At 42.5% G+C, this 12,611-nt stretch overlaps 1 protein-coding gene across 1 annotated transcript in view; it reads right to left on the reverse strand.

Moving 5' to 3' along the window:
• Positions 1-12,611, reverse strand: part of PTPRQ (protein tyrosine phosphatase receptor type Q) — a 1,724,016-nt gene that overhangs the window by 1,536,482 nt on the left and 174,923 nt on the right. The window contains exons 8-10 of the mRNA XM_085652983.1: positions 10,298-10,582; positions 2,126-2,410; positions 1,366-1,635 (exon numbers count right to left, since the gene is read on the reverse strand). Coding sequence (XP_085509109.1) covers positions 1,366-1,635; positions 2,126-2,410; positions 10,298-10,582 — 840 coding nt within the window. The remainder of the gene's footprint in view (positions 1-1,365; positions 1,636-2,125; positions 2,411-10,297; positions 10,583-12,611) is intronic.

Raw genomic sequence — 12,611 nt, forward strand, 5'->3', positions numbered from 1 at the left:
AACAGTTGAGATCCTGATTACTGAAACTAGGTATGCATTATGTGACACACGTGGTAATTTCACAAATGCTTCCAATTTACAAACACTAATCTTATGCCTGTCAAAAGAATCTAAAACTATTGAATTACATGTACATAAAAAGATGTTTATTGATTCACACTCTGCGAACAAAATGTTAGTAAGTGGGTGTAAAGTATTATTTTTTCCAGGTGTAACTCAGACTTAATCTTGAACACATCTTTTAGTATTTGATCCTAAGAATTTGCATATGGAAACCAGAGCTATAGATTTTTTTCCCCACACATTAAGAGCAAATTGGCTTGTGGGTGATTTTTACCAGTAGCTATGTGTATCAATTCACCAATAAACCAAAATTAACTCAAAATGTTACAGCGTCAATTAACCCTGGTGTTGTTCATTATTATTGCCATCCCAGATTCAAACTGATATGTTGTACTGTCAACATATCTGACTTTTTACTAGGCCTGGGCAGAGTTTAGAATATGCCGGAGTATCCTGAGTAGTTTCGGCAATTCTGCATTACTCTCTGCCACAGAAATACAGATAATTACGCAATTACTCCTGCTCACGTAATTAGGACTAATTTGGGGGGGGGGGGGATCCTACCACAAGAGCACATTTAGTGAACACAAGCAGCAGCTCTCGATTAATATTCTGCTGCATTTAGTGCCGTTTTAGACATGAGGGTACCTTTTGTGCTAATAAAATAACGCTAATGGCCAGTAGCAAGTTGGGGGAAAAGCCTACACCAACTGTGATTACTCCTGCTCATGTGATTAAGAGTAATTTGGGGGAAACAAACCCTAACGCAGGAGCACATTTGTGTTCTGTTGCATTTAGCCCTATTTCTTAGCACAAAATGCATCTTCTCGTTTATTTTGGATGCCAGGGGGCATTTTTGAGCTAAGACATAGAGCTAAATGCAGAATTACTCTTCTTGCGTAATTCATGAATAATTTCACAGAATTCTTAGGTAATTCCAAGAGATTACGCTACATGGAATAACGCAAGTTACGCCCACCCCTACGTTTTACTTGATGCTTTGAGAAAAAAAGATTTCGAGTCCATGTCACAATTTGAGAAATGCAAATACATGCAACTTCATTCATTAGCTCTTGTTTGCCAGGGGTTGAAAAACAGCATTGATGCAAAATTGAGATATATGTTATCTGCTGATACTACAAACCAAATTTAATGGGAAACATCTGAGCCAAAGAGGCTTTTGAAACGTGTTTCTAGATTGGGTTAGCCTTCAAACGCTCTGTGGACAATGGTATATTCAGAAAGATACACAATTATGACTATTACAAGGATGCATTCATGTTTAACAAAAAGTGATCTTACTTAAGGTTTTTCGGATGGTCTTCATTTCACTCATATTTCCATTTTTTACACTTGACACTCCTATTTCATATGTTTCGCCTGGCAGCAAAGAGTGAATTCTCATCACATTTGTACTATTTGACAAATAGTATAATTTGTTGCTGGGATCAGAGTGAGGTCTTAATTGAATTGTAAACTGATCTTCTCCTTGAGTAGGCTGCCATTGAAGCACCACATAGTCCTCTCCAACGTCTTCAGGCATAGCCCAAACTTTCTCTGGTGGATTGACACCTAAAGCAAATCAATTATAGTGTAAGTATGCACATGTTTATTAATGCAGAACAATTCCATTCCTCTTATCTTAAACCCCGCCTAACTCTTCCTGACTGTGAAAGTTATAGTCAGACTTTAGGAACTGATGATCAGATAAATCTTAAAGTATACCATGAGGATACTTCAATTCTATAGAAATGTTATTGAGCGGTATTTGATAAGTTTATAATCATAAACAAATATTTTGCAGCTACAAACCAGTTTTCCTCCAGTACCACTCGCCTTTTCCCAATAAACACCATTATCACACTTTTCTCTCATCAGATTAGTTTTTAATACACAAAGTCAACGTTCTCTGTGACACCGGGTACAATTCTACAATATTTTGATACTTCACAGTGATAAATTGACGCATCTTCACATAAATCTCATACCACTAGCGCTTCAAATTTATAACAGACAAAAGTAATTTTAATATGTGAAATCATGCCATGATGCCCCAGCATACCTGTAATGAGGAGCAAAGATGGTTCACTACAACTTAAAGTGCCTCCTTCTGCTATGCTTTGCAGACGGATCCGATACTGATGGTAAGGCTTAATGTTGTAAATTGTAGTTGAAGTTTTTTTTTTCTTTTCTGAATAAACATTCAGTTTGTTTTCTTCTACATCCAAAATTGAAATAATGTAACCATGGAAAGATGCACTGAGTGTATCATTCGGGGGACCCCACTGGAGAACTATCTCTGTTGAGGATACTTTTTTAGACCGCACATTTTGCGGATGAAACGGCCCTGTAGAGAAAGAATATATCAAGAACATACATTCAGAACTGTTCATAAACACCAGGCTGTCCCCAACAATGTCTAACTCTAGAAGCGATGAACAGTAAGAGAAGCATTGATAAATATTTCTGCACAATTTATTAAGAGAATTCTCGTTACTTGACCAGAAAAAGAAAACGACTAGGATTACAGACAGGCACGATGCCAAGAGCTCAAGAATGGTTCCAAACTGCACACAAAGTTTCAGAAATCTAGTGTAGAAACTGAAGAGCCATATTCTCTGTTCTGTGAAAGTCATATGCAGAAAGGAGTGCATAGAAGGATCAAGATGGTGAGAGGGAGGATGGGGTTAATGGTGAAAGGGTCACTTTTAAGCCTTTCTTCAGTATCTAGAGAGTGAATGCCTGCAACCGTAGTACATAGAAGTTTGGGAGCCTCTGTAATGTTAAACTGCTTAGGAAATTGAATAATCTGGCCCTTAAGAACAGTACTACATCAATGTAGTGTATTTCCTTTTCCTTTTAAAGGAATAAATTAAGCATTTAGCCACTTTCTCCTTCCTATTAAACTGTGGATTCTTTGAACATATACTGTATCACTAGACACTCTAAAACAGGGGTCTCCAACCTTTTCTGTATTGAGAGCTACTTCGGCTCATGGAAAGTCCTGTTGAGCTACTAGCAAATGTTATCACTGTAAAATATTGGCATTACATGTAAATATTAAACTATGACCACCCTAAGCAGGATTATCATAGCGCCACCCAAGTATTCCAGGTGCTAGTACCAGAAGATATGCAATATTAAATGCTAAATGCCCACACCTGACTGATAAAGTAACATTCAAATCTTCACATGCCTTGTTGCACAAAGCACATGACCACAGCAATAAGTCTCCTCAATTCAGCTTGGCTTATCTTTCAAGTATCAACTTTAAATGTGTTTTGGAATTGCAACCTCTTGTCTTCATCAGCATATCAATTTCTGAAAATGCACAGATTTTTCTATCACCACTTTCCATTTTGGGCAAACAAACTAAATTTTCCTGAAGAAAACCTGTGTTTGAAAAGAATGCCTTTAAAATACACGTTTTCATTTTTAGGAACTACATAGTCCCCAAACATCAGCTAGTCATTTTAATTGGGCACTCACCTGTACAAATGCCTCACATGGACAGACTGCTTCAAATGCTTAGGTATTAGTCATAATCCATGGCACCGTAGCACAGAGGGCGACTGTATAATGCCAATACTGCCCACCAGTATAAATTGTGCCAAGTCTGGACACCATAAGGACCAGGATGGCCACCATATTATTAGTCATGGTCATTATTATGCAAGGCAGCCACAATTATATCAGGGACAAATAAATATAGTGCAGTCATGCTCATAATATGTCACTGATGGCTGCCAGTATACCATAACTAGACCACGAATACTCAAAATAGTAAAGGATGGCCATAATTATGTCATTGGCACTATTATGCCATGAACTGACACAATTGTGCCACAGACAAAACCTATATGATGGGGGCTAGCATACCCATTTGGTAGTCCTTGACACCAAGTGTAGCTTACAGGAAACAACAGTGTTTATAATGGACGCACACATAGATGAATGCAGATGAGGCTCTTCATTTTCTCTGCTCAGGATCATAGCTTTCCTCAGCCTTTGGCTGCTCATGCACCCAACTGAAACTGACTCCTGCAGTCCCACACTTAAGTTTAGTGGGTCAGCACTTATTACTGCTTAGGCTACCACTGCCACTCTTCATTTATGGCCCACTGTTCACACACATGGTGAAATTGATAAAGCAGGGGACTACCACATGGCTAATCACCTTGGGGCATATGTATCAACATCACCATTTGCGATTCTCAAATAGCGATTTTTAAAGAATCGCTATTTGAGAATTGCAAAACGGGATGTATTTAAAAAATTGCAAACTTTTTGCGATTTCTTAAAATTCCTTAATTGCGATTAGCAAATTGCGAAATCGCAATTAAGGAATACCTGCCCATTCATTTCTATGGGCCAGGAGACCCATAGGAATGAATGGGAAGTAATTCTCAAATAGCGAATTCGCAATTTGCTAATCGCTATTTGAGAATAATTTCAAAGGTGCAAGGGTGTCATGATGACACCCTGATGCACCCCTGAAATGAGCATGTGTGTGCATATGGCGCACATACATGCCCTAAGGGCATGTATGAGCGTCACGTGGCACTTTGCAAAATTAAAAATAGTGCATTTTGAAAGGAAATCGCAAATTACCACCAACTGGAAGTTGGTGGTAATTTGCGATTTCTTAAGGATAATTCGCACAACTTGGGTGCTTTTTACATTTCATTTAAGAAATCGCAATTTGCGATTTCTTAAATGCTTACGCAAAATTAAGAAATCGCTAAATTAGCAATTCCTTAATTTTGCGATGGGATTTTGCCTAATACATCCCGTTTTGCGAATTTTTAATCGCAAACGCTGTATTTTGCGAATCGCAGCGTTTGCGATTAAAAATTCGCTTGATACATATGCCCCTTAGTCCGAGACTGGATAAAGGTGACCATGTGGCAGACTCAAAAGGCCGACACAGTGTGTGTTTGATTGTTAATACGAGTTCCTGCCGTAGGCTGGTTGGCTAAAGATCTTCAGATGAGAAGTGCTGCCTTTTTTAATGTGCTTAGAGTCTCTGCATAGACTCTCTGAATGGGATACTGGGATTGACTTCACCTCTGAGAGCTACTTTGAGGGTACTGGCGAGCTACCAGTAGCTCCCGAGCTACTCGTTGGAGACCCCTGCTCTAAAACATATTATCAATATGCTACACAAGGGGAGTGTCACATACTGTTTATGCAGCATCCTCTTTGACACATTTAATATATTTTATGAATCAATTTCAATGTTAGATCATTAGAGTATATGGACCTTTTGTGAGAAACTGGCTGGCAAGATCCAACACTGACAAAGAATATAGGCTAAACATGGTCTATGTCGGACAAGCACAGAAAATAGGCCCGGGCATCAAAATAAAAGTGGACCCCATTAGTGAATTAGCTAAAAAGGTGGCCTATGATTGCAAATTGAGGCAGTTTTGAACGTGTAAAGGTATGTATGTTATGTTATGTCATATCATGTCATGTTATGTGTAAATGTACTTTCACCTGCAAGAGTATCTTCCTGCTGAGCAGATGAGGATAGCAACACAAAAAGATGAAGGACAGACTGCTGAACATTGTCATTCACCCCGTCACAGATCTAGGTTACATCCATCATTCTTTTGCTCACCATGCCACCCCATTTTGGACCCAGCCATATGCCAATCAGTCTTGACCCTGCTCCACATGGGAACAGTTCAATTCAAACTGGCAGGCCAGATCCTTCCTGGACCAGAAACAAGCATCCTGGAACAGGTTTCAGGGTGTCACCACTCATCAGCCAGGCTAGCTTGAATCCAGTGGCATAGCGAGCACGGGACCCACATTTGGGAATACTCTTCCTGCAAGCACAGTACCTGGTCTGGCAGTTCGGGCTCGACTGTTCCCATAAGGAGCAGGGTCAAGACTGGTTTGCATATGGCTGTTTGACACATTGTTGCCCCATATGAGGCCAGAGGTCGCAAAGGCAGTGCCAGGAGTAGCAGGGAGCAAGCTAGAGGTCACAGCTGCGACCCCTTGACTACTCCCAAATGACGTCCATCCCGGTTGGCCAATCACACTATGGGCGTTGAGACCCTCCCGATGGTGAGCAGCACCACAATGTATCCACACTGCAGGAGGCAAACCCCTGGAACAAGGCCAGGTTCTAACAGTTAGCTTGCATAGGCTGAGCAATGTAGAACAGAACACAACTACAAAGGTTTTCCTTTCTGATTTCCGATATTTGATTTACCAGCTGGTGCACTACATTATAGCTTTAAATGGCAGACACCGTCACTTCTTTTTCCAACCCAGTGATATGGTGATTTTCCTATAATGCCTGCTTAAGTACCCGAATACTGTGTAACAAACTAGTTCTTGCAGCTGCATTTTTTTGGATCAATCAGTTTCAAAATTTAACAAGATTGATACTTTGCCCACAAATGGGAAGCCTTTGGGCAGGCTGTGAGCCCACGATGTAGATACAGCATGCCTCGGTTCGAAAGAGCGCATGCATGCTATCTAGAGACTTGACCTTACAACGATGAAGATACAGCATGTCTCGGTTCGAGGCAGCACATGCGCACGTTTAGAGCCCAGACCTAAAAAGGATACAGAATGGGAAGAAAAAAACATTGGCAAAGTAACGTTTTGTTTCACCAGCCCTGGCACAGAAGTGCACTTCTTTTCAGGGGGATCTTCATATGTAAACAGGAAACGTGCCCTCATTCATTCCCAATGGCTGAAGTGGCCTGACCCATTGCCTGGTGCTCTATGTGGTGGATGTCTGAGGCAGAATGTGAATGACAGCTAAAGAGACCAATGTATAAAGAAGGGCTAAGAACCAAAGCCCCTCTAGTATGTAATTGTATCCATGACTTTTTTGAATAAATAAGGTTAGTGCAACCACTAAGACTCTTAGGTACCAGACTTAAAAAGGCTAATCCATTCTTCTTCACTGGGGTTCTGTCCCCCTTGCCTGTGAAAACAAAGCCTGCCCTGCTTTGGAGTCTAGCTTTCTTTCAGAAAATCTTTGACACCCCAATCATAAAAATAAATGCAGGGCTAGATGGAAAAAAGTTATGCACTTCTAAAAAATATAACTTGAAATTAAATTACACTTTGGAAATATTCCCAAACAATGTTTAGGTCTCGCCTACGCAGTGCGCATGCGCTGCATAGGCAAAAAGACCTTTTGCAATCGCTTTGGCTTTTCAGTCAAAAACGTGCACGCGTTCCATTGCTTTCAATGGCAACGCGTGCACGTATGGAGATTCACTTGCGGGAGCGCGCGGCGCCATATGGTAGCAATTATCGCTCCTTGTGCCGCTCGCTCTCGCAAGTGAAACGCTTTCACTCGCCCCCTCCTCTCGCCCCTCCCCCTGCTGCCTCCTTTTAGCGTGAGGAACGCACTTGTCTTAACTTTGTAAGCTGACTGCTGGGATACACGAGGTGTTCCTTTATTTTCTCTTCTTGTAGAAATGCTTGTAGCTCCCGAGATTTTTTTTAGTTTATTTTTACAACTCACCCAATCACTTATCTGCGGCGGAACACATGAAGACTGGAGTCCACAAACAAAGAAAATGTCACGGCAGCTTGTGTAAAGAATTCCCCTTGCTCCTTGATTAGAATACAAGTTATTTATTATGTCCTTAAGTAAACTCCTAATACAGCCAATCAGGAGTACGGGTGCAAGGATGTTCAGCCCTCTCTGTGATGACGTCACCTGTCGCTCAGACAACAATAACACATAGAACACCAAGACGGAACAAACACCAGGACCCAAAACCAGACTGCGCGGACAGAATGGGACACACACCTTGGTGCTGAGGGGGGACTTTCTTTTCTCGCTCCTGCCTTCGTGACCACTGACACTGTGCCATACCCGAAGTTTCACACAAATAACAGCTACAACTACCCTTGGCTATTCAAATTGCGAATGTCACATAGTGCAGACATTAGCACCGGGAGTCATTACACTACCGTTTTTACATCGGAGTGCCCTTACGTCACGTCCTTACAATGGGAGTACCCAGAAATTTAAGTGAGTTGGAAATACTGTTGGGGGGGTCCTCTCAAGGGGCGTGATTAATGTCAATAGGGCGTGGCTTAAAAAGCAAGCTAAAAATCTGTGCTGAGCCCCCCCGACTAGTAATATGCTGCTTCTGCCATTTCATCCAGATATATAATACAAGTAAAATTACGCATACAACAAGCCAGCAATATTGGCTTTGCCAATGGTTGTTAGTTGCATAAGCTACAGAGCAACAACTATGGCTTTGCATTATAGAATATTGAAAATGCTTCTGTTGTGAAAAGATGAGACTGTGAAAGTACTATAACAAGTCTTTTTGAAGTTACCTCAAAGGCAGTGAAGGGTGGTATTGCTGCAGAGTTAAGATGTATTTTTCACTCTGTGGGTGAGGGCAAAAATTGAGAGCCCTTTAGGGAGCCGTCTCAGCACCTGCTTTTTAGAACTGCTGATGCTGAGCACTGGCAGGACCCGGCCCACTTAAAGCCCTGGCAATACCTTCACATTGCATCAGGGCATGCCTTTACATCTGCAGTCCGATGCTTTCAAGTTAAAAAGGTGTTACATTTAACACATATTTATTTAATATTCACATACAGCTCCTCGTGAGGGGTAGTAAACTCTATAAAAATGCATTTTTCCTTTAATTTTTCCAGAGAGACTATAACAAGACAAACATTTAGCATATTGGAAAGACGATACAGCACAGTACGGGCTGTCAAGTAACATGGTATTATAGCACAATACAACAACAGCTCATACATCCCGAAGCGTGACCCTAGGTTAATTGACCATTTCCCCTATATTCGGCCATGCTTTAGGGGACAACACCGGGCTTCATAGTACGGTTTCTCCTCCTGTGCACACCAGTCCACCCGCCATCCCCACTGCGAGAGTGTAGGAGGGGCTGGGTTTTTCCAGCGAGTGGCAATATCTCGTTTGGCGACCATAAGGGCCATGCCCAAAAAACTCAATCAGTCCTAGTTCCCACGGCGCCTCAAGGACTCCCAACAGGAGCATTAAAGGGGAACTCCCACCCCAGTACTTCGGTCAACACTCCCACCACTGCTGACCAGACCTCTTGAATCTTCGGGCATAACAATACCATATGATAAAAATCGACGGGAGTATTACCACAACGGGGGCAAGTGGGTTCATGTAGGAGTCTTGGTGGTGTAGTCTAGCCAGGGAAAGGTAAGCACCATATAGAAAGTATGTTTGACTTAGGTGCAGCTTGGAAGAGATAGTAGTAATCCTAGGTGCCAACAGTGCGTCTTGCCAGTCGTCGTCGTCTCCAAGGGGACCCAGCCAGTTCTCCCACCAGGTTCTGATGTGGTCCAAAGTGCCTGATGCTTTAATGATCAACGTTCAGTAAATTTTGGAGTTCCCACCCTTTCCCAATGCACCCATGAGGAGCTTGGCTCCTAGCGGGTTGAACTCAGGGAGAGGGTCAATCTGAGAGACATGGGATTGGAGGCCATGCCGCAACTGAAGGTTTTTGTAAAATTCTGTGTTGGTACGGGTGTAGGCGTCTTGGATTTCCTGAAAGGATTCCATGTGTGTCCCTGGCCACACAGCTGCGAAATACCGACAAGGTCCAATTTTAAATGTATATATAACTAAATTCATAATTATATATGTACACCCTATATTTATATATACATATTTTTCATTATTTAAAATCATTTTATCAGATCACATTTATTTTTTAAACTATAATTAAATTACTGTTCTCATTTAAAAAAAATTAAATGTACTTCCTTTAATTAATTTATATTACATTTGAAACACCAATGCCTATACATTCTAATTTCTTCATTTCCACTAAGCCCTATACATCCCTGAAACTTAAACAAGCATTGGCATAGCCAATAGGTCTTGCTTTTGGGACCATATAAGTGTTTAGCCATGCAACAGTTGATGTTGTTGCACCAAGGATATTGTGCTGCATAACTAAATACTTATAAGGTCCCAAAACCGAGACCTATTGGCTATGCCAATGCTTGTTTATAATATTATGGTTTCTAAACGTGAAACTATTTTGATACCGTTCATTAGCCGTCAGGAGGACTTGCTCAATATCTCAACGCATGGAGCAGTGAACACTATATAAACTGCAAATATTAACGTTCGACATAATAGGCTAACGAAGTGTATAGCTATCAACTGTCAAACTTGAACGTTTTTCTGGCGTCAACATCAGTGCAAGAACGGGTATGTTTCACTTACTTGTTTCCAGACTGACAACGGGGCTTAGATTAATCTGTGTCCCCCCGGGGTTTCTCGCAGACAATAAAAAGCTGTAGCGATGACCGGGATACAGGTTTACTATTTTCTTTCTTGTAGTATTTGGCGACAGGATCTCAAAATATGCATTTGACTGTTCCGAACTGTACATAATTGCGGCCTCAAAACTCAATCCAAGCCAGGCCTGCAAATCACTCCAAATAAAGACAACTTCCGTCTCTGTGACTTCCTGGACCTCGAAAGTAAAATTTTCAGGTGGAGAAGGAACTGGAAGAAATAGAACGACATTTTGAATCAATGGTAAAACACACTTAAAAACGGTGTGCCAAGTTATATAAAAATAAATCCAAAAAGAATGAATTGAACAGGACAATGTCAGGCACATAGTTTTCCCCAGGCGCTAGACAAATTATGAAGTCACATTACATCTTTAAGGCATGCTCACGCCAGGGAACAGCACACGAGCGCAGATCGCACATCTTAGCATTTACAGTAGGAGGCGCTGATGCATTACATTTTACAAGGCAATTTCAATATCTTAAAATACAAGGGCAATTTTACAAGTGGCATTGTAATTTTAAGGACTAACCCAACCAGGTCCTCTAAAAATCAAAGTGTTAGCCCAAACTAGCATACTGAATTTTAACAAACTACACAAAACAAAACATCACATTTTGAAGGTATTGTCAAACCAAGTGTAACATGCATTGGAATATTGGATTGTTGGGTTCTACAATGAAGCGGCAAAGAGGCACTACAGAGGAACAGACTAACATTAAAGGCCCACTAACATTAAAGGCCCTCTACCGCATAAAGGCTCATTCCTACAGCTTGGGCCTATAGCTCAAGGAGAGAAATGAAGCCTAGCCCAGTACCCTATTCAGAGGATCTGTGCATATTATAGAAGGTAGCATTTCTTCTCTCAAGACTCTTAGAAGGGCAGATAACCAAACCATGCCAGGGTCTCATGATAACGCTCAAACAATGTTTCTGCCTATGGGATTTGCCGCTTGACCATCTATCCCCACTCTCAATCTAGCAGTCACAAGGCGATTGGCTGTGTTGTTGGCCCTGCTGCATCAGTCACAGTATGTATGTGAACACTGGGCCAGGGAAGAAAAGTACCAGCACTAGCCAGCAGTAGTCAGTGAGGACCCTCCAAATTGCTGGACTGCAGGAGTCAGAGGGAATATGTGAAGAGCATGAACCGCCCATGAGCTGAAGAAAGCAGGATGTGAATCCAGAGCTGAGACAATTAGGAGCTCTTGGGCATGCATCTGTGTGTTTATCCATTTGTGCACATTTAAATGCATGTTTGGGCGTGTCTGGCATCTGTATCTCCCTATTAAACAGTTTTACTCTCTGAAAGCTATTACTGGTGTCAAGAACAACCAAACGTATAGGCAGTCTCCCAGCTTAGGGGTTCTTCTCTGTCAGTTGATAGAGGGCAATGGCATTATAATGACCATCCTTGATATATTTTGGGATTTCATGGGCTAGTTGTGGCATACTGGTACCCACCATCGATCAATCAATCAATCAGAGCATTTGTAAAGCGTACTACTTACCCGTGAGGGTCTCAAGGTGCAAAGGGGTGAGGGAACGCTGCTACTGTTCGAAGAGCCAGGTCTTGAGGAGTCTTCTGTAGGTCAGTAGGTCTTGGGTCTGCCGTAGGCGGATGGGGAGGGTGTTCCATGTCTTGGCGGCGAGGTGGGAGAATGATCTGCCGCCGGCGGTCACTCTTCGGATGCGGGGGACAGTGGCGAGGGTGTGGTCGGCGGAACGGAGCTGGCGGGTGGGGGTGTAGAAGCTGAGTCAGCTGTTGAGGTACGCAGGTCCGGTGTTGTGGAGTGCTTTTGTACGTGGGTGAGGAGCTTAAAGGTTATCCTCTTGTTGACGGGGAGCCAGTGTAGGTCTCTCAGGTGGGGTGTGATGTGGCTGTGGTGAGGGATTTTGAGGATCAGGCGTGCAGAGGCGTTCTGGATGCGTTGGAGCCGTTTCAGGAGTTTGGCCAGGGCTCTTGCGTAGAGGGCGTTTCCGTAGACCAGTCTGCTGCTGACGAGGGCCTGGGTGACCGTCCTTCTTGTTTCGGTGGGGATCCACTTGTAGATCCTGCAGAGCATGTGGAGGGAGTTGAAGCAGGAGGAAGAGACGGCGTTGTCCTGCTTCGTCATGGAGAGGGTAGAGTCGAGGAATGACCCCTAGGTTGCGTGCGTGGTCAGTGGGCATTGGAGCTGTTCCTAGTGCAGTCGGCCACCAGGAGTCATCCCAGGCCGAGGGGGTGGATCCAAGGATG

Source organism: Triturus cristatus, chromosome 4_1 (assembly GCF_964204655.1).
Source record: "Triturus cristatus chromosome 4_1, aTriCri1.1, whole genome shotgun sequence".
Taxonomy (NCBI): Eukaryota; Metazoa; Chordata; class Amphibia; order Caudata; family Salamandridae; genus Triturus; species Triturus cristatus.